Source organism: Erpetoichthys calabaricus, chromosome 8 (genome assembly GCF_900747795.2).
Source record: "Erpetoichthys calabaricus chromosome 8, fErpCal1.3, whole genome shotgun sequence".
Taxonomy (NCBI): Eukaryota; Metazoa; Chordata; class Cladistia; order Polypteriformes; family Polypteridae; genus Erpetoichthys; species Erpetoichthys calabaricus.
Window position 1 is genome coordinate 123493783 of NC_041401.2, and position 22927 is coordinate 123516709.

Genomic DNA, 22927 nt, shown 5'->3' on the forward strand with positions numbered 1-22927 from the left:
CCCCACATCTCACAAGTTAACATGCATCATATTTCAATTGTTCAACAGTTGAAATATAAAATGTGAGTAGTATTCAATAGTATAAAAAAACAACAATTCTGATCTTAAAGAACTATGCAATACACATCCTTGGACAGTCTAGATTTAATACATCTAGGCCTTATACATAGTTAAGGGATTTTTTTTTTTTTAAGGAAATACTTGACCACAAGTCTTGAAAGTTTATTGGTGTTCTTTTTCAAAATGAGGCATTCTGAGAGTAGCTGAGACAAAGGCTCATTTTAATGCCAGCTAAAACAGAAAGTGTGAACAACTGCATTTCCTAACCCTCCAAAAACCATCCACACTCAGCTGACAAACTGTCTCGCTACTTTTTAATTAGCATAAATGCTGTCTTGCACAGCTTGGAAAACAAATGCCATCTTCATATTTAAAAATTATGCCAAGATACTTTTATTCATATTTATGAGTAGTGCATATCAGTGCTAATATTATAAGTATGGGAGTCTGGAATAATTTCCTAAGGCAAGCATTAAGTGTTCAACACTGCAAGTAGAGTTGCAATCAGGGAATCAACCTGAAGCTGTATACAGTGGACATGACAAACTATGAAACAGAAGCCAGCACACAAATATATGTTCTTCAATTGAACATTTCCTCTGCATGTTTGTATCCCAATTTTATGTGAAGCAATTTAAAAAAAAACCTCAAAATAAAGTAATATGAACCAAAATTGTAACTTTTATTATGAAACTTCATGTTTTTCATGATTCCAGTTACAACATATTAGACAGTCACAGTTTTAGTTGAAAAGGCAACAGAATGTATGGGCAACGGTATACTTCTTATAATAATAATGTACAGATATGTTAATACAATTAAAAATCATTGGCTGGGAAACTAAGATCACAGTAGTACAAAAATGCTGACACACATTATGCTGAACTTCTGAGGAACCAAACTTCTTTAAGACAGTGACAGTATCATTAAACCATAACTGGCACAGTTCAGAAACACTGGTATGATCCCGAGGACAAAACTGATGCTCACTCCATTGTAATTAAACAATTTAAATATAAATAATATAATGTCTATTAGTCCAGTGCAAACAAGGAGAGCAATGATTACAGTCCTCATGAAAACACCAAGTGGTTATAACTAAGTAAAACATTTCAGACATGGTCCCAAAACAATTTTGAAGTGGTCTCATCACTAACATCACTGAATAAAAGTATCATAAACATCCATATCCACTCAATCCCAAGGAAAACATCTTCACAACTGCATTGCAACATGCCATCTTTCTTTACTTTTGAAGAAATGTTACTGTGCAAGCTTCAGTTAAGTTTCAGAAGCCCTAGCCTTAAGAATAATTACCTCAAAGATCTGTTTCACAAGGCTTAACAGTTGTGCATTAAACACTCTTAGGTCAATGAACTATGATCTACTAGATGGCTTTGCTGCTTTTCAAGGATCAGGGATTCTCCCCATTGGTCTGAAAGTAACAGTTATGATAAACTGGAACATTCTTCCCACTAAGTTTCAAATAGGCCACCCATTGTAAGCTGACCAATATTTCCCAAAGTCTCCATTTGTAAGATTAAAAAATAAAAAACTGGCTGCAGTAGATACATGTTCCTTCCAAAAAGAATGGCCAACTAGCTGTACGCAAGCGCCTGTGAACACAATCAGAAATGTATCCAATAAATCAATGTTGATGTATATACAGTACACCATCTCATTTCCATCTCTTCTACTGTTATACTTTCATGTCTCCCCTTTCCCCCTAATAAGCTCTGGGTCCTGTGCTGTCTGTTGGAGGCAGAGAGGAGTCCTGTCTATCAATTGACTCATAAGAGTCCCGATCCCGGCTCACAGTGGGAAGACCTGCAATTAAAAAGAGGAAGAACATTAAAACTTCAACATTAACTATTAAGATAGAGAGAGCAAACAATGGTGCAGGGTAGCCAGTTGGAGGATAACCTCGTAGATTGTGTCATCCTTTTAAAGCAGGACTTCTGCTTTAAAACCCTTACTAGTGATAAATAAGGCAAATCTACTTCATAGCAGCCTTAAATAACCAAATACACATGTAAGGTACGTTGTGTCCAATAAGAGTGAATGTAAAAATCAAAATTTGATTAAAAATATGGAATTGAACATTCTCTCTTCAAATTACCCCATTTCAATTTTAATAATTTTAATCAAAAGTAAAATTACAGGTCGAATAGTTTAAGTATTTCCTGAGAAGTCTCATATTCAAGAGACATTAAAGTACTAGAGTCTCTTTGGTATTCTCTTTCAGACGGAAGACAAGATCTATCTATTCAAATATGTCCAGAGAACATTTTATATTTTACATAGTAGACAGTTTTTTCTTTGTTGTTAGTATAAAATTTCCATACAGACATTAGAAAAATATGTTAAAGGGATTCATAGAAATGATTTATTTAAAATTTCATATAGTTTTGTTATTTGGAAGGAACAGAAAGCGGCATCTACTGTGGTAAAAGGTTTAACATCAGGATATTTACATTTCAAAATGAGTTTAATCCACAGATTATTGGTGCCTCTCACAAACAGCTATATAGGGATAGCTTTTTTATAATTAATTTTTTAAACCAAAACATTCCATTACATACTAAAACTTGGTCATTTCAAAATAGGATTGCGATGTGCCATGGTCAACCTAAGCAGCACTGGGCATTAAGCAAGACTCCAGCCTGAATGGGGTGCCAATAAATCACAGGGTCCACTCATGCATGTACACCCCCACTGGTTCAATTTAGAATCACCAGTAAACCAAACCTACATGTTTCTTGGGGATGTGGGAGCAAAACTGACAGGGACATGGTGAGAATTTGCCAAGTTCAAAAAGAAGTAGCACAGCAGCAAACATCAAGCTCCAGATACTCATCTATGAGTCAACAATGTTAACCAGTGTGTCACTGTACCTCTTGAACTACATTTTCCACTTAAACTATATGCATTATAACTACTATAGTAAAATTAAATTGCTAATGATAAATCATGTAAGATGAGACCAAAGAAATGCAGGAAATGAAGGAAGATGTTACTTTTGGACTGGACATAAACAAAAGTGAACACTGAAATGAAACCGGTCTAAACTTTATGATTAAACTTATGTAAACCACTTCAGCAACAAACTATCCAAACAAAGGGAAAAACATTTAATAAATGGATTTATTTCACAAACTTTTTAATAAATATATACATACATTTAATGAATAAACATAAATATATAAATAAGTGTCCCCTGAGAGCTAAATAACATGAAAAAGGACAATCAGATGACAAAAAGAAGAAGCTGCCTGGCTAGGAGAATGCTTTGCTAGATGGAATCCTTTGTAAATTTTCTGTATTATGAAGGGATAAAACAAAAAAACACATCAACACAAATGTGACATTGATGAACTTACACAGAAAGGGAAGGGTGGGGTACTTGGGGTCAGTAAAGGAAAAAACAGGAGAGGAGAAAGGGCAGATCTGCACAAGCCAGTATCTTGAGACAGGCAGGAGGTATCACATCCAGCAGAGGAAGGGAAGCACAGCATCTAAAGGAGGAAGATGTGGTGCAGGGAAGGAGTCAGTAATGGCGGGTGAAGGGAACGCTGTCCGCACTGTCTGTTGTGTAGCGGCTGTCTATGGAAGTCTCCAAGTCTGAAGATCAAAAGGTGAACAGAAGAACGCAAAAAACAGGAGGAAAAAAAAAAAGAAAGAAAATAAATTGGTGAGAAAATTGATTACAAGCACAGTAGCCATAGAGGTCAAGAGTAGATTACTTGCCCTAAGGACTGTGACAAATTACCAGTATTAAACACCTGATCTCCACATCCACAGCCTGTGCAAAGAATGCGCTATTGACTCATTAACGTTTTTCTTTGCCAAGTGCCATTATACTATAGTATCAGTGATCAGATAAGAGTGGTGGAGGCAAGCTGTACCCCCATCTATCTTCTATACGCTAGAAAATTTTCCTCTACTTTTGGTCAAGGGTTCTACTTTGATACCAATAGTTAGTCAAAGTATAGAAATGGACACAAAGGAGAGGAGTTCTGGAAAACTAGCACAGCTAATTAACATATTTTTTAAATTCTTTATTTGCAACTTTGTTTTAATACCTGGTTTGCAATGTAGTAGTTAAAGTATATGTTATGTTAAAACACTGCCTAGATAAAGTTAGAGGGGAGAAAAAAAAAAAACGTAATCTACCAATTTTAAAACAGATACATCGTTCTGACTGAGATGACTGCAGTAAGACATAAATGTAAACAACAAAGGACAAAATAGTGGAGAGACTATGCTGAGATGAGAAAATGCATCATGGTAGGAAAATAAATAAGAAGGCTGGATGACTGTACACAGATAAACATATTCTGTATGGATCCACAACAGTGTTGTCAAAGATTCAGTGTTCAGGAGTTTTTAAAAAGTTCAAAATTGTATTTTCACATAAAACTATTCAGTGGTTACAATGATGTTAGAAGGATTTTCAATATACCTCGTTAAAACAGAGACAATGATTTCTGCCTTGCAGCCAAAGCTGTAAAGTTAACAATCTACCATATAATAATGGAAATAAATAAATAAATATTATATATATTACACAAAACTGTGCAAAAGTTTTAGGCAGGTGTGAAAAAATGCTGTAAACAAAGAATGCTTTCAAAAATGGAAGTGTTAATCATTTATTTTCATCAATCAATAAAATGCAGTGAATGAACAAAAGAGAAATCTAAATCAAATCAATATTTGGTGTGACCACCCTTTGCCTTCAAAACAACATCAATTCTTCTAGGTTCACTTGCACACAGTTTTTGAAGGAACTCGGCTGGTAGTTTGTTCCAAACATCTTGGAGAACTAACCACAGATCTTCTGTGGATGTAGGCTTCCTCACATCCTTCTGCCTCTTCATGTAATCCCAGACACACTCAATGATGATGAGCTGTGGGGGCCATACCATCACTTCCAGGACTTCTTGTTCTTCTTTACGCTGAAGATAGTTCTTAATGACTTTGGCTGTATGTTTGGGGTCGTTGTCCTGCTGCAGAATAAATTTGCGGCCAATCATACGCCTCCCTGATGGTACTGCATGATGGATAAGTATCTGCCTGTATTTCTCAGCATTGAGAACACCATTAATCCTGACCAAATCTCCAACTCCATTTGCAGAAATGCAGCCCCAAACGTTCAAGGACCCTCCATCATGCTTCACTGTTGCCTGCAGACACTTATTATTGTACCACTCTCCAGCCCTTCGACAAACAAACTGCCTTCTGCTACAGCCAAATATTTCAAATTTTGACTCATCAATCCAGAGCACCTGCTGCCATTTTTCTGCACTCCAGTTCCTCTGTTTTCATGCATACTTGAGTTGCTTGGCCTTGTTTCCACGTCGGAGGTATGGCTTTTTGGCTGCAACTCTTCCATGAAGACCACTTCTGGCCAGACTTCTCCAGACAGTGGATGGGTGTACCTGGGTCCCACTGGTTTCTGCCAGTTCTGAGCTGATGGCACTGCTGGACATCTTCCGATTTCGAAGGGTAATAAGCTTGATGTGTCTTTCATCTGCTGCACTAAGTTTCCTTGGCCGGCCACTGAGTCTACGATCCTCAACGTTGCCCGTTTCTTTGTACTTCTTCAAAAGAGCTTGAATGGCACATCTTGAAACCCCAGTCTGCTTTGAAATCTTTGTCTGGGAGAGACCTTGCTGATGCAGTATAACGACCTTGTGTCTTGTTGCTGTGCTCAGTCTTGCCATGACATGAAACTGTCTTCCACAACCTCACCTTGGTAGAAGAGTTTGGCTGTTCCTCACCCAGTTTTAAGCCTCCTACACAGCTGTTTCTGTTTCAGTTAATGACTGTGCTTCAACCTACGTGTGACACTGATGATCATTAGCACCTGTTTGGTATAATTGGTTGATCATACACCTGACTATAATTCTACAAAATCCCTGACTTTGTGCAAGTGTACCTATAAGAATTGATGCTGGTTTGAAGGCAAAAGGTAGTAACACCAAATATTGATTTGATTTAGATTTTTCTTTTGTTCACTCACTTTGCATTTTGTAAATTGATAACAATAAACAATCATTATTTATATTTCTGAAAGCATTCTTTGTTTACAGCATTTTTTCACACCTGCCTGAAACTTTTGCACAGTACTGTATATACAGTGGAACCTCGGTTCACGAACGTCTCTGAACACGTACAAATCAGGTTACGACCAAAAAGTTTGCCAAATTTTTGCATCTGTTCACGACCACACACTCAGTACAGTAATCCCTCCTCGATCGCGGGGGTTGCGTTCCAGAACCCCCCCCCCTGCGAAAGGTGAAAATCCGCGAAGTAGAAACCATTATGTTTATATGGTTATTTTTATATTGTCCTGCTTGGGTCACAGATTTGCACAGAAACACAGGAGGTTGTAGAGAGACAGGAACGTTATTCAAACACTGCAAACAAACATTTTTTCAAAAGTTTAAACTGTGCTCCATGACAAGACAGAGATGACAGTTACATCTCACAATTAAAAGAATGCAAACATATCTTCCTCTTCAAAAGAGTGCACGTCAGGAGCAGAGAATGTCAGAGAGAGAGAGAGAAAAAAGCAAACAAACAATCAGAAATCAATAGGGCTGTTTGGCTTTTAAGTATGCGAAGCACCGCCGGACAAAGCAGCTGCAAGGAAGGCAGCAATGTGAAGGTAGTCTTTCAGCATTTTTTAGAGGAGCGTCCGTATCCTCTAGGCCAGTGTGCGAACAGCCCCTCTGCTCACACCCCCTCCGTCAGGAGCAGAGAATGTCAGAGAGAGTGAGAGAGACAGAGAAAAACAAACAATCAAAAATCAATACGTGCCATTCAAGCTTTTAAGTATGCGAAGCACCGTGCGGGAAGCATATCACTTGACAAAGCAGCCACATGTAAGCCCAGCAAGGATGGCAGCAATGTGAAGGTAGTCTTTCAGCATTTTTTGAGGAGCGGCCGTATCCTCTAGGGGTGCGAACAGCCCCCGTGCTCACAATATATTTGAGGAGTTTTATTTAATACGTAATATGTGCTCTGGTTGGGTAGCTTCTCAGCCATCTGCCAATAGCGTCCCTTATATGAAATCAACTGGGCAAACCAACTGAGGAAGCATGCACCAGAAATTAAAAGACCTATTGTCCGCAGAAATCCGCGAACCAGCAAAAAATCTGCGATATATATTTAAATATGCTTACATATAAAATCCGCGATAGAGTGAAGCCGCGAAAGTCAAAGCGCGATATAGCGAGGGATTACTGTATACGAACAAGCCAGTTTCCCTTTCGGTTTGTGCGCGCAGATGATTTCCGCACGTGTTCAGTCTCTCCCTGTGCATTCCCTGTGCAGCGAGAGAGAGACAGAGACACACAAACGCGCGCACGAGAGAGAGAGCGAGCAAGAGAGAGAAGGCAGTTAAATAATGCACCAGGCTTGAGACTGATTTGAGCATTGTTTTAACCTTGTTGTATTTAATGAAGACTTTTTTCTATTGGATTTTAACCTCCACTTCACTTCTGTTTACAGCGATCGGTTCGTAGAGTGCATTGTTGCAATGTTACTTTTCTTGGTTGTTTATTAATTTACGGATTTTTCAAATGTTCATGTTTTTCCCTGTGCTTAAAACTCATTAAAAAAAGGTGTTTTTAGCGAGCGGTTCATAGCGCTATAGCACGAACTCTTGCAATGTTAGTTTTCTCTGTTGTTCAAGGTTTTCTAAGTGTTATTCAATGCTTTTACAATTAGTTTACTATTACGCTGTGCATTCTATGGTATTATTAACTATATTTGTGCTTAAAAATCTTTAAAAAATATATTTACATACGGTTTGTACGGTCTGGAACAGATTAATTGTATTTACACACAATCCTATGGGGGAAATTACTTCGGGTCACGACCAAAGTTTTGGAACGAATTACGGTCGTGACCCGAGGTTCCACTGTATATGTCTCAGAAGTTAGCTTACCAAATGGTTCATTTTTTGCCTCAAAGCCTTTGTGGCTTTGCCATAGAACATTGTCCTTCCTAATCTACAGCCAAAAAGCATAATACCTAACACTACTTGCCAACAACTACAGATTCCTGAGGTTGGAAATTTTGCCTAGGCACTATCTGAGTGAAATCTACACCTTTATTTTAAGTTATACTGATTTCCTCCCAAATTCCAAAGTTGTATAGGTTAAGTGGACTGGCAACTCTAAAATGGTCATATAGGAGTATTAGTGCATGGATGAATATGTTCACAGGTATACCCCTTTGACTGAGCCCAATGGGCCATGCGTGATTGGCTTCAGTTACACACAGCCATGTATTAGAATAACCAGATTAAGAAATTGAATTATTGGTAAAACAAATTTGCCATAATGTATTCATTCAAATAGATCACATCAAATAAGAAAGAATGGTCAAAAATTTGCACAGGCCAGATGCAGCTTACTAAAAGTACAATGCACAACGTGGAACAAAGCCTAGCACTGCTGCATCGCTGCTTAATACCACAAAGGACTTTGGTTCAAATCCAGGCCTTGGACTATCAGTGTAGAGATGCATGTTTTCCCTAGGACTACATGGGTTACCTGCAGATGCATTTAATTTCTCCCACATTGAAAAATATGCTGGTAGAGTTGATTAGTGACTATAAACTGGCCTGGTATGAGTGACTTTTTATTTGACAGTGTGTCCTATAGCAGACTTGCATCCTACTCAGGGATGAGTTCTGCCTTGCAGCCAAAGCGGTCTACTTAACAATCTGCCATACAATTGTGAAAAAATATATATATATATATTATATATAGCAGACATTAGCTTACCAAAATGTTCATTTTTTGCCTCAAAGCTTTTGTGGCTTTGCCATAAAACATTGTCATTCCTAATCTACAGCCAAAAAGCATAACACTGGACACCAACAGATTCTTAAGAAAGAAAAAAAAAAAAAAAAAAAAAGAGGTTCTTCTCTGAGCATACTCCTCTTCAGAAAAACTTACATGCTATACACTTACAGTTTCATATGCATCAATTTGAAAGATATATTTAAAGTTAGATGAATGGAGGGTTACATCAGACAACTAGATAGGTCGATTTTCATCCAGTGAGCAAGGTTACAGCACGGCCTATGTCAAAGTAACAAGTGGAAAATGATACGCACCAAAGTTGATATTGTATTCTCCTCCCCGCTCCCGATACATCTGGTAGATGAAGAAGCAAGAGGCAGGTTTGAGCAGGAGGCTCAAGATGGCCATGCCTGCTGAGAAGCGGAATGTGTCATTGTGTACAGATAGATCATAATACAAGCTGAAGTTGATTATGTCTGTGATGATGGTAAGCAACATCCCAATGAGGAGCTAAAGAGAGAACAGAGGAAAGAGACAATGATTTGAAAAACTGACACATTACTCAGCTAAGGAATCTAAAGTCTCCCTTGTAAAGGGAAAAATTCAAGTGATCTATAATTAAGAAAGTTAGCCACGAAGAGTGTCTCTGCTTTAAAAACTGCAAATGAAAATGTGAATAAGGCTTAGTATGACAGAAGAAGAATCATCTTTTCAAGCCAGGTTACACCTTAAATACATTTTAAGATAACTGGCCTGGACTTACCATGATGATGGCATCAACAGAATCTCTCTGTGCAATAGCCCATACCCCAATTGCCAAAACTGTGAAATTGCTCCAAATAAAGGAGTTAGGTAACCAGGGAACGATGCAGCTCCTATAAACCAAGGGAAAGAGCAAGTTTAAAGCTCTAATTGACTCCTAGGGTACAAGGAGTGTTAAACATTTTAAAATTAGAAAAATCAAAATTATGCCTTAAACATATTTGATAAAGACAGACAATCTAAAAAAATATTTATCATACTAGATATTACCCATTTTTTGTGCTACACCTACAAACAGGTGTGAACAGTGGCCCTATGCAGGACAATGTAAAGCTTGAAAGAAATGTCAGCAAGTAGGGCATATTAGAAAGAAATTCTAGAGTTTGCAGAAAATAGGCCAGAATACCTAAATTTATTGGAAAGCAATTTGCCAGGAAAGGGTAGTCATGCTTTGGACGGTCTAGAATGCTATGTAAAAAAAATGTAAAATTTTTAAAGCTAGAGATAACCAAAGACAATGAGCAGGAAGAGGAGGAAGAAATTGTATGAGCCTCTTTCGAACTAGGGACAGTTTGAACTAGGGTTACCACTTTTAATACAAAAAAATAAGGGACGCATACGTATTGATTCAAAACGGGACGCGCAATTTCATTCTCAAATACGGGACGATTCCGTATTTTAAAGGACGGGTGGCAACCCTAGTTTGAACTATCCTTTAAAGTAAACAGTTTAAAGAGGGAAAAGAAAGATTGCTGGAAGTTATACCAAAAAAGTACTGATTGTTTTTAAAGAAACACTTGAATAACATATAGAAATGGAAATAGAAATATAGAAATGATGGATGGGAAAACACCAAAGTAGAAATACTAGAAAAATATGTCAGAGAAAGGCAGCAATCTTTTACAAACAAAATGAAAACTGCAACTGTTAAAGTTCATTGTACACAAATGTCAACAGATGTTCTGGAACACAATGAAGGAAATGTAAAGAAATCTTTAAAAAAAACTAGAAACATTAGAAATAACAAGGCAACTGAAGAAAACTATATTTACAAACATGTAACCTGTATACAAGATCTTTTTAAGAAATTAAATGTTATATTATGAGAGAAGACAGAAAACAATGAAAACCAGATATTTTAATTATGTCACTGAAAAATCCAAAATAGATTTAATTGTGTTTACTACCCATATTACAATGCAGTACACTAAATTTCAAACAGTGTTTTTCTCAGATTGCTAACTGGTGATAGCAACAATAAAATAAACTAACACAGTAGAAGGAAGAAAATGCTTAATACAGCAATTCTAGATGATCCTATGATCAAAACAATATGAGGCGAGGTAGGAGGAATAAGCAAACACTAAAGGAGCCGTCTAAAAGTGCTAACCAATAAATAAAATACAAGTCTTCTTTGTAAGAAAATGAAAAACAATCAATAAAAAGAACTAGAAATAGCTTGGAAAGGTTAAAATTAGAGACAGTGAGAATAGCAAGAGGAGATGTACAAATAAAATGAAGAAACCATAGAATTACAAATCCCAAAACAAGAAAGGGAAGAAGGTAAAAAGTATTTAAGTGTCTTTTATGAAAATTAATCTCAAAGAAATAAAGATCAAATTAATAAATTAAAAGATCTTAGACAAAAATAAGGTTAATACGGCAATACTATGTACAGTTATGCAATCAAAGAAATAAGGAAGGAGCAAAGAGAAGGATTATCTCAAACATGGTGAAAATATTTAGAAAAGGACAACTGCTTAGGTTATGAGAAGAACTGACTATGTAAAAAATTGAAAACTACTCAAAAAAAAGTAAAAAAACAAAACAAAAGACTCAATGTCTCCTTGGGTGTTGGGAAGTAATGGATAAAACAGAAGTGGGACAATTAACTTTATATTAGAGTCTTAAGACAACATAATCAATATAATATTTCAGACAAAAAGCATATGTCTTTTAAAGTCACTCTACACTATGCAGAATCCAATTACATTTTAAAACAGTGTTGTATAAATACAAGAACATCATAAAAAAACATGAAATAATTAGACATAACTAAACAATTAAACTATTAAAAAATAGCTGTGGAGATGTGCACAGGTAAACCGCAGTTATATAAAAAAGTGGTTAAAAGTTGTATAATATGGGGCTGTGTAATGGCACAAAACGTTTGTCAACAAATAGAAGAAAATATTTAAGGCATAACGATTAAAAAAGGATTAGTGATGTATGGAATTTTGAAGGAAAAACACTACAAATAACTAGTGGGAAACTGGTAACAATAAACTATGTCAAAAGGTGTTATAGGAATAAGATGATGTTATCTAATAAAAATATTAACTTCTGGCCTTAAGACTGTGTTGAGAATGGTCCAAGTCAAAACAAAAAATAAAACATTTTTAAAATAAAAATAAAAATAAAATGGCCTTTTATTGAAACAGGCCAAAGCGAATAATAAATTGTGTTTTTTTTGTTTCCCCATGTAATCTAGAAAATCCTAAAACATATAATTTGCTAACCCAATCAATCCCCACTATGATTGTGGGATGTGCCGCAGCCTATCCAAGCTAGCACTGGGAACTGTGCTATGGAAAAAACTATGATATATGCACAATAAACTGATAAAGTAGAAAAAATGCTTTTCAAAAGAACATTAATTTTAAAATGAAGCAAAATATAAGACAAAAAAGGTCATTCTACCTTTCGTAACCCCACTTTTGGTCTACATACACAGGATAACAGACTTTTCTAGTCCCCTACCCAGAATGTTGAAGGTTACACTAAACCATATTTATAAATTCTGAACAGTTAATCAAATAGCAAGATCAGGTGAAAGAGCACATAATATTAATTGAATCAACGATTAGTCCAGAATACTTCCAGATTTACTTTTAGCTTTTTAATAGTTTAAAGATCAAATCAGGTAAACAATTGCCGTAATGATAAGCACTCCGTAAACTGACCTGCTTACTTCTTGTGGGTAGAGCATAAATTTTAAACCACAAACTGAATAAGCACATAACACATTCTAGACAGGTACTTTCTTGGCATAGGTTTGCCTGCACTGACCATCCATCCGTTTTCAAAGCAGATCTCCGTAACATTGGATGTAAGTAGACACCACGGTACACAGGCACACACCTACACTGATTCAGTCACTCGTTTATTAATATTTTGTAAAATAGAGTGCTCAACAACATCACAACAAAACAAACCACACTAACACAGAACAAGCTTCATTTAAACCGGAGTAGGTGCTGTGAAGCAGCTGTAACAATTATCGCACCATGGCAATAAATAATCACAGTCCCAAATGTAAGGTATAGAAACATTTGCCAGCTTAAGACGGTATTCTGCGGTTCAAGCAGCAGTTCCCATATCCATCCACCTAGTACCTCATGCCAGTAATGTTTGTACAACTGGTAGAAAAGATGAACAGAAACTCCTCTTTAACAGATATCTGAGAACTGCTCCACCAGAGAAATTGCACCTCCGTGTGACTGGTGGTCACGGGGAAGGCGACTGGTAGATGGTTCGTGTGAGGGCTGTCAAAACAGTCACACCCTCGTTATTTTACTGCTATGATAATGAACACTGAACATAAGTTAATCGGTTGAAACTGGGGGTTCAGTTTAACCGCTCGAATTCATCCAACACCTGCCCTCCCACATACATGCGTATCGGCTCAGCAACTCACCAGATTGTGAGCAACCAGTGCACCAACACGATGGCCTGTAAAAGAAAGAGCAAGATCAGAACAATCTAGCGCCGACCTGTTGAGCACGAACTGAGCGTCAATGTCCCATTCCGCCCTCCAGTACTTCCTCAACTATTCAACAACACTTTCTCCTACCTTAAGATTGATGGCCGGAATCTCCATGATAACGCACCTAGACTGCTCTCACAACACGTACATCTCAAAACAGGGCCCACACAGGAACTCTCTCTCTCTCTCTCTCTCTCTCTCTCTCTCTCTCTCTCTCTCTCTCGTGATTTTGGAAAACCTTCCTTCAACAGTAGGCTGGCATGTGAGATCGATATGACCCTCCCATTCACAAGTGTATATTTGTATGTCTCTCCTGCGGCCTCTCACTCATTGGAATGTGGGCGGAGCTAGCGCCATTTCTGGAGACGCCGGGAAACACCGATTCAGATCACTTTTGCCTGTTTTTCTATTCCTGCTGTTGTGGGTAATCGGCTTTGTCTGCATATTAAATCTTGAACAAGTTTGCTCATTACCATTAATTTTTAATGTTACATCATTTAGGAATTATATCGCCACGCCTTATCCGCTGCAGTCACGCCCTTTTAATGACAACTTGACAATCGTCATAAAGTAACTCCCTTTATCCAAGGCAGATTTACTAAACTCTAGTGCAGTGGTTCGTAAACTTTTTTTTTATCGCCATCCAGTTTCCCCTATTCCTTGTCTTCGCGACCCGCAATCGACGCGGAGCGTCTTTCACAGGATCCAACCCTCCCTTGCGAAACTGTCGCCGATCGACTGTTCCCCTTTGGAGAATCGCAGTCGATCGTCGTCCGCAGTTCCCTTCGCAAGAGGTGACCCATCGCAACAATTGTATCCGGCTGCAGGTCGCAGACCATTATCGACCCTTTCTCATTTAATACTATTGTAATTCACGAATCAGCGCGACATATTTACAGAAATCGTGCGACCCAAACTGTAAACACCGCTCTGTATGAAAGGTGTGCTTCTCATTTTCTTCACGGGCTATTGAACGTCCGTGGAGTTGCAATAATCACCTTGGAAACACACGTATGTTTTCGTCAGAATGTAACTTCAATGAGAATGTAGTAGCAATATGTGTGAAAAATAAGAGAGTTGGCACCCCCGTGACCCTGTGTTCGGATTCAGCGGGTTGGAAAATGGATGGATACTGTGAGTGTGCTGTATACGTGACTGTTCAAGTAAATATGAAAGTTAAATATCCTTTTCGTAATGTGTACTTTTGATCAGCCCTTGGGACCTACACACCTTGGATAAATCTTACCGCCTTCAAACACCTGCTCGAATTTTTTCCTGTGTTTGTAAAAGTATTTAAAATTTATTATAATCATATGAATAGTAAAATGTAAGGGAAACCTCCTAAGCTAAAAGAGGTACGATTTTTTTTATATATTAAATTTTTTACAACATCAGTCAACAATGAGTTTGGGAAACTAGTTGAGTGTTCAGTGAAATACAAATATTAAATATCAATATTATATTATATTATATTATATCAATATTATACAAATTCAAATATCTTGTAGATATGAAACCATGAAGCATTTATTGGTTATGACAGCAGGGTTTTGTTTAACAAAGTGGTTTTAAATTGTTCAACAAGAGGATGTCTGGTGCAGCAGATGTATGTAATGCCCCCTTTTTGTTAACACTTGCTTAAAGCATTACAGTGGTATAAAATTACTATATCCTGTTTTGTGGCCTTTGCCTTGCTATTTTATTTATCTTCCTCCTTTTATCACTACCAAATTTGCAATGCCGATCAATTATGTTTACTTGTGCTTTAATTTTCTGTGTTCCTATTACTGGAAAAGTGACAGAAATAAGGGAAGTTTTTTTTTTGTTATTTATGTGCATCAGTATAAGAATTAATGTGGCTTTTGGCTGTACTTTACAAAAACATTCATACTAATACATTCGATTTATTTTGATTGTGTGATGTAATATAGCATATTGAAAACTATGCTTGTTATACTTGCACAGAAATATCAGACATGCAGTGACACTACAATGTATGGCACAATGACACAGTGGAGTAGACATAGATTGATAAACGAAGTAATAGAAATAAACAATAATGTTGCTGTTATGAACCTAAATATGCATCGAGACCAAGGTATAAATAAAATATATTATAAATAAAATATGTTACATAAGCAGGATGATTTTGTAGTTCTCTTGAACTTCAAGTACAGAAAGGCCTGTTAGAAAAATCATATCTTTGAATGCTGTATATACTTTTAACTTTGGGAATTTTAGGAACTCGACTAGAAGTCTGTCTAGAAGCCAGACAGACAATCATTTACAAAACTTGTACCCCCCAACGATATTACTGACTCCTGTTTTGTTTTGCCTCTGCCACACAAAACTGTCTTTCTGAAGTAAAATGTTCTTTCTGACAAATTTATCTGTTCCTTCACAGCATCCAGAATGATCTTTTTCTAAATAACTATTCTCTCTAGCAATGAGAATGCAGATTTTTTTTTTTGTTTTCTTTGTGTGTTTAAACCACTACATTGCTTCTAGCCCCACTATCCTGTGTGTCCGCTAATGCAGCAGCTTTTGTATATTGACTGTAGATACCAGTACTGTCCTAGATAAAAGAATGAATTCATGGCATTAAACGTTTTACAACATGGAATTGTAGTTTAGTTGCACTTAGTTACACTTTCATGGGCATTGCATCTCATCTTGTGAAATCATTGCTTGACAATTACCCAATTGTGATGCAACTAACAGAACAAGGAAACTAGAAAATACTGTACATGTGACACAGTGTCCAGTTCTCAGAATACGGAAGAATCTGACTTGTTTTGTATGTATTGTTTAAATAAATGTTTAGATCATTTTTTGGCATATATGGATTTGTCCATTCATTCATTTTCCAAATGCATTTAGTCTCAATTTTGTGCCACAGGGCCCAATGCTCATATTAAGTGAAAATAATTGATATATACTGACACACACTCACTGTCATTAACAGCATGACAGCATGTAAACCTCTGGCCGACTACATGGTATGATATTTACAGATGAATGTTGTTTTGGAAACAACACCATATAAAACTTTTGCAGAATTCAGTATTAAAGTAAGAAATCTGGGTACTTACTGGCCAGAGTGTTTGTGGACTTAAGTTTACATCTGCATCTTGCTTAATTAAAAGGAAGCTGTGAGATTGTCTTGAATGACTGTTGTGGTATTTGCATTTCAATAAATATAAAACCTCATCCATTGGTGTTTGCCAAAATGACACATTTCTCACATGTGTGAATTGCGTACCATTTTTTGTTCTTGTAAATACGCTTTTGCAGAGGTTTTTGTTTTGGTATGTCAATGATTTGTGCCACTAATAGGAAAAGCATTACTTGGTTGTGAAAGATTGTGGAAATACATCTCTGAAGCTTGAAAACTCTAGCTTAGATGATGCTACAGCAAGCAGTGTGTGTATGATGGACTTTAGAGTTTGTGTGTGCTCTCCGCATGATAATCATAGACTTTGGTGAAAACAATTGCCACTGGAGAAGATTTAATATAGTTCTTCATTGCTCTGACTAGTGTGGTGTAAGTCTGTTGTGATGAAAGATTCTTCAGATTTGCTTATGCTGACCTCTAAATCACAAACAGCATATTGTCTCAATATGTTTATATTTTACCTCAATGGTGGGTCTGAGGCTAGGGATCTGCTCCGTCAATCAGAAGGTTGCCTCTTAAAACCCGTAAACTCCAGAAGTGACCTTGATCTGCTGAGCCCTTGAGCAAGCCCCTTAACATGCAATTGCTTCATCCTGCAAGCAGGTCTTCCATCTTACAGGGAAAACTTGGGCATTGGTGGCAGAATTGGCATTCCAGCCACCGTAAAAAAAAACCTCACATTGTTCCAGTGTGGTGCTGAGGTGTCACCCGTTGCACTTGGGTCTGTATGCAGGTGGTTCATTGTGTGGTGGGCGCAGCAACACACTATCAGCACATCCTCCCAAACCTTCTCTCTTTTAAGGTTGCTTATTATTTACTGTCTGTTGTAATAGGCAGAGCATGTGGACTGGCATCCCGACCAAGACTGAGCAACGATCCTTACCCAGGATCAGGAGAAATGAGTATTCCTCAACATTTTCTCCCCCAATGCACCTGATGGCAGTGGGACATCAGTGAGGACTGCCAGGGCAACTGCTAGGATTCATGGTCACTACTTTCAGGGACTTCTGGTTGACCCTGAATTGCTTCCAACAGGCTGTACCCTATCACCGGAAGTAGTTCTGGGTCATAGATCAAAAGAGCCACTCAATCTCAGCCACGCGAGTCAAAGTCGGGTGGGAGAGGATGAAGCTTCCCTGGAGGAGTGGAAGGTGAAGGAAAATGGTTAGAGATATTTGCAAAAGCTGTTGTAAGGTATTTGGTGCAAATGACCTTTTTTATTATATCGGGACTTGTGTCTGTGCAATTGTGTCTGTAGTTTGGGGTGCTGCAACACCCCATAGTGGTCACACTACGTATAATACATTGTGCTGCTGTGCTTTTTGTCACCCTGATGTCACAACTGAAGCTGGGAGCTGATCCTTCAGTGGTCAATTGATGTTCACGGAGTGCATTTATTGGATTTTCTGTGTTTGTTTTGTAATTTTTGCATCTTTTTTTTGATATTTGGATTGTGTTTTGGTGCTTGTTCATCTAGGATTGTCTTCTAGGCAACTCTTTTTTGCCATTTTTGTATTTTTTGCCGTTTTCTGAATGTTCTTATTTTAAAATATTTTATAAAGATTCTGCTTTGGGATTTGTCCTTTCTGGCCAAATGTTTTATGATTCCTTTTCCCAGAAGGGTGTTTTTGTGTTTTTCATAGATTTGTAGGACGCTATAAGAGTTTGTTTGGAACTCTGGAACTCAATTCCTTTATTTGGTCCAAATTCTTCCTGATGGAGTCAAAAGGTTAGGCAGTATGGGTTACAGCCAGTTCTAGGCAGGCTAGGAAGGATTGTCCTGGCTTGTGGAAACTTTAGGGGGCTCACATCCTTAATCCATTAGATGTACACTCATCTTATTAACAGCCTTAGCTTCCACCAGAGTGGTTTGTTGATTCGCCTCCTGGTGGAAATCACCATGAAAATACTGATGTTCTCCAAATGATTTAATTGATGCCAAATGCATCCAAAGTCAGTAACACTGAAGTTAAAGAGATTGTTCCCCAAATTTTAGGGAGATTGCTAAAATCAAAGTCATGACTTATTAGGAGCTAATACTGATACGACTTATCAATTTATCAGGCAATTCAATGCTTCCACCTGATGTACGCGTTGTTTATTTTAATTGATTAATTGATTGATTGGTTGGTTGAATGATTAGCTGCATTATCTGTCATTTGAGTCTGTACAGTATTCTTTTTTTTATGTTTCTGCTGCTGTAGGCATCTGAATTTCCCCATGGGATTAATAAAGTGTATCTAATCTAATCTAAGGTAATGATCAAAGCTTGATTTGAAACCACAATATTCTAACCCAAGAATGTTCAAAAAGAAAGTTTTTTGTCTTCATTTTTCTTCTTAAACTCAATCACTACTTTAACCACACAGCCATCATGCTGTGTATAACATGGCTGCCAAGATGTTAACCATTTACATAGTGGTGCTCATAAAAGCCAGTAACACAAAATGACAACTTCAATATAAACAAAAACATAATTTGTTTTGTTTCTCTTAACTAATTAAACAAAAAATGTTTTAATGATGTCACCATCATAGCAGTAAAATGATAAATAAGTAGTTACAAAAAATGAGAAATTATTAGTCCATTCCTGACAGATGTGTCCTGGATTCACCATTTCACATTCACAAAAACAATAAACACACTACCCAATTTTGATAGTATTTGTTTTAAATTCTAAAAACAATATGTACAAATCAGTTGTAGATCATGCATTTTGAAAAGTGGGCCTTTCAGCCTACTTGTGGAATGTTATTGTGTTTTGAAAGGTGCCGACTATGCATTTGTCATCTAATATTGTATGCCACTTTTACTACAAAATGTTGGCATGGATAATTCCCACACTCACTCCTACCTCTTACATCAGCTATGTACGCATCTTTACAGGAAGAATTGATGTTCGAATTATTGATTTACTGCCTGTCAACAAATCGATTAAGGAAAAGTAGCGTTATACTCATCCTTACTTTGTAAGTAGATCACAGATTTTGTGTTAGGTTCACGGTACACTCATTAGGAAACAGTCAAAGTCCTTTGTTTCTGTGACTGGGTTCGACACTGACAACACTAGTGTAATGGGGTCTTAGTCTGCATACGTATCCACCCTGTTTAAGTTAGAAGTTGAGATGCATGGGCATTAACAACAAAACAACCCAAAACATTAACTTTTTTATGTGCATTTAGACATGAAACTGTAATAGGTATCTACACCTTACCATAAAACTAACATCCTTCCATATGGGAGTTATATTGCAACATTGCTTGTTATGCTATTGTACACATTCAAAGTGTGGAACCAAGATGGAATTACCCTCTTTTATTTAGTGTGGGCTCTCAGATATTAACTTTAGCTAAAGACTTGCAGGACAAATTTTGCAATTTAAAGTTATGAGTGACTGTTCTATGGTAAGGTTAATGGGCACATATTGTTAGGTTCTATTTTTGTTGATCTGGTTTGGAACGGCTTTGTTTTACTATGTGTTTAAACAAATCTGTATCTTTATGTGTATGCATTATGTATTTAGTTATTGGTGAAGTTTGTAATTGCAATTTACCTGTGGTCTTAGCCTATGGAGTGGTGGCTCTGAGGCTAGGGCTCTGTTTCGGCAATTGGTTAGTTTCCTGTAAATGCCAGAAATGATTCCACTCCACTGGGCCCTTGAGCAAGGCCCTTAACACTACAACTCTGCCTGTTTGTTAACAAATCTGTAGTAAACTTTAACCTGATTAAAACTATATGTATACCTATAACTTTGGCTGAATCTTTGCACCCTTGGTCCTGAGGCCAGTACTGCATTTCACCTAACATCACCGCAATCCTCTGAGCTTTATGAAACAGTGGCCAGACAGAAGCCTCTCTTCAATAAAAGACAAATTAAATGTTGGCTTGAAGGTTACAAAAAGGCATCTATGGGACTCTTGGACTGGGAGAAACAAGATTCTCTGTTCTGATAAAAGCAAGATTAATGTCATGTCTGCAGGAAAGCAGGCATTGTTCATCATCTGTGCAATACTATTCCAACACTAAAGCATGGTTGTGTCATGTGCATGTTGTGGGGTTGTTTTTTAGAGACAGCGACTGGGAAACTAGACAGAGTAGAGGGAAAACTGAATTGAGCAATTACAGTAATATCCTTAATAAAAACCTGCTGCATAGCACTCTGGACCTCAGACTAGGCTAAAGGTTCACCTTCCAACAGCACAAAGACCCAGAGACAAAGCAAATACAACAACTCTGGGAATGTCTTTGAGTGGTCCACCCAGAACCTGGACTTGCACCCTCATCGATTATCTCTGAAGAAACCTGTAAATAGCTGTCAATCAACAGTGTCCATTCAACCTGACAGAATTTAAAAGGATCTGCAGAGAAGAATGCCAAAAAATCCTGCATCCAGGTGTGTGAAGCTTGTTGCGTTACACCCATGAAGACTCCAGGCTGTAATCGCTGCCAAAGGTGCTTCAACAAAGTACTGAGTAAAAGGTCCTAAATACTTCAGTAATGAGATATTTAAATTTTGTATTTTTAATAAATTTGCAAAAATTCCCCAAACTCTGTTTTCACATTGTCTTTCTGAGGTATTGACTCCTGCTTAACGTGGGGAAAAAATAATTTAAATTATTTTAGCACATGGCTTCAATATAGCAAAATGTGAAAAAAAATGTGTAAGAGTCTGAATATTTTCTGAATCCATGACATACTGTATATTCACTCACCGGCCACTTTATTAGGTACACCTTCCTAGAACCAGGTTGGACCCCTTTTGCCTTCAGAACTGCCGTAATTCTTTATGGTATAGATTCAACAAGCCTCTGGAAACATTCCTTAGAGATTTTGGTCCATATTGACATGATAGCATCACACAGTTGCTGCAGATTTGTCAGCTGCATGTCCATGATGTGTGAATCTCCCATTCCACCACATCCCAAAGGGGCACTATTGGATTGAAATCTGATGACTGTGGAGGCCATTTGAGTACAGTGAACCGATTTTCTCGTCAAGAAACAAGTGTGACTTGATTTGAGCTTTGTGACATGACATGCTGTGTTATCCTGCTGGGGGTAGCCGTCAGAAGATGGGTACACTGCTATCATAAAGGGATGGACATGGTCAACAACAATACATTGCTCAGTTAGTACTAAGAGGCCCAAAGTGTGCCATTTAAATATCCCCCACACCATTACACCACCTCCACTAGTCTGAACCATTCATATAAGGCAGGATGGATCCATGGTTTCTTGTTGCTCACTCCCAATTCTGAACCTATCATCCGAATATTGCAGCAGAAATCGAGACTTACCAGACCTGGCAACATTTTTCCAATCTTTTCTTGTCCAATTTTGGTTAGCCTGTGCGAATTGTACTCTCAGTTGTCTGTTCTTAGTTGGCAGGAGTGGCACCCAGTTTGGTTTCCTGCTGTTGTAGCCTACCTGTTTCAAGGTTTGATGTGTGGTGCAGTCAGAAATGCTTTTTGCATACCTTGGTTTGTAACGAGTGGTTATTTCAGTTACTGTTTCTTTTCTATCAGCTCAAACCAGTCTGACCATTCACCTCTGACCTCTGGCATCAACAAGGCATTTTCACAACCGCCGCTCACTGGATATTTTTCCTTTTTTGGACCATTCTCTGTAAACCCTAGAGATGGTTGTGTATGAAAATCCCAGTAGAGCAGCAGTTTCTGAAATACTGAGACCAGCCCATCTGGCACTAACATCTATGCCACCTTCAAAATTACTTAAATCACCTTTCTTCCACATTCTTATGCTTGTTCAGAAGGTCATCTTGACAATGTCTTACATGCCTAAATGCATTGAATTGCTGCTATGTGATTGGCTGATTAGATATGTGCATTGTTACATACGCATAATATTACTATTTTACATAACAGCGAGTAATTAACCATAGTAAAAAATACTAAAACGTAATAAACTGAAAAAAAATTATGTTTCATTTTGCGTTAAAGGTATTCGCTGCGTTATACGTTTTCATTCTGTTTGGCTTTGAAATTAACACGCAAATACTTTTTAAACTTGACATGAGTGAATATCGTTTCTTTCTCTCTAATAAATAATCTGACTTTTTCGAATGTTTGTCACTGTGATTTGTTAATTGTCATAGCAAAAGCTTTTCTAACAGGTAACTGTAAACATTTTAATACAAATGGCATATCAAGATCTCCTTTGGTGTCTAATGTTGTCTGCAGAAGATGTACTACATTACCTTTCTTGTCGCCTGTTAAAATTTTACATGTCAGAATTGTTCGACAGCATAGTCTATTGATACGCATTTAACCAATTTGCCGTGTAACCGGTCAACAATTTTCACATTAATTCGTTTGACGTCATCGA

At 37.4% G+C, this 22927-nt stretch overlaps 1 protein-coding gene across 2 annotated transcripts; it reads right to left on the reverse strand.

The window, feature by feature from the left end:
- Positions 1-721: 721 nt before the first annotated feature.
- agtrap (angiotensin II receptor-associated protein) lies at positions 722-13638 on the reverse strand. 2 transcript variants are annotated; one of them, XM_028807418.2, is made up of 5 exons: positions 13495-13635; positions 13339-13373; positions 9643-9754; positions 9194-9389; positions 722-1887 (listed from the first exon to the last, which is right to left on the reverse strand). In XM_028807418.2, the coding sequence occupies exons 1-5, from the start codon at positions 13519-13521 to the stop codon at positions 1787-1789; spliced, it is 471 nt and encodes a 156-aa protein (XP_028663251.1). In that variant the 5' UTR covers positions 13522-13635; the 3' UTR covers positions 722-1786. The 2 variants fall into 2 exon arrangements, with proteins under 2 accessions (XP_028663251.1, XP_028663252.1); XM_028807419.2 differs by lacking the exon at positions 722-1887 and adding an exon at positions 3260-3681 and having other exon boundaries at positions 13495-13638.
- Positions 13639-22927: the final 9289 nt, after the last annotated feature.

Coding starts and splice junctions, on each gene's coding strand:
- agtrap (XM_028807418.2), bottom strand. CDS start 13,521: ATGGAGATTCCGGCCATCAATCTTAAG. Junction 13,374..13,494: donor TTCCGGCCATCAATCTTAAG/GTAGGAGAAAGT, acceptor TTTCTTTTACAG/GCCATCGTGTTGGTGCACTG. Junction 9,390..9,642: donor CTGTTGATGCCATCATCATG/GTAAGTCCAGGC, acceptor TTCTCTCTTTAG/CTCCTCATTGGGATGTTGCT.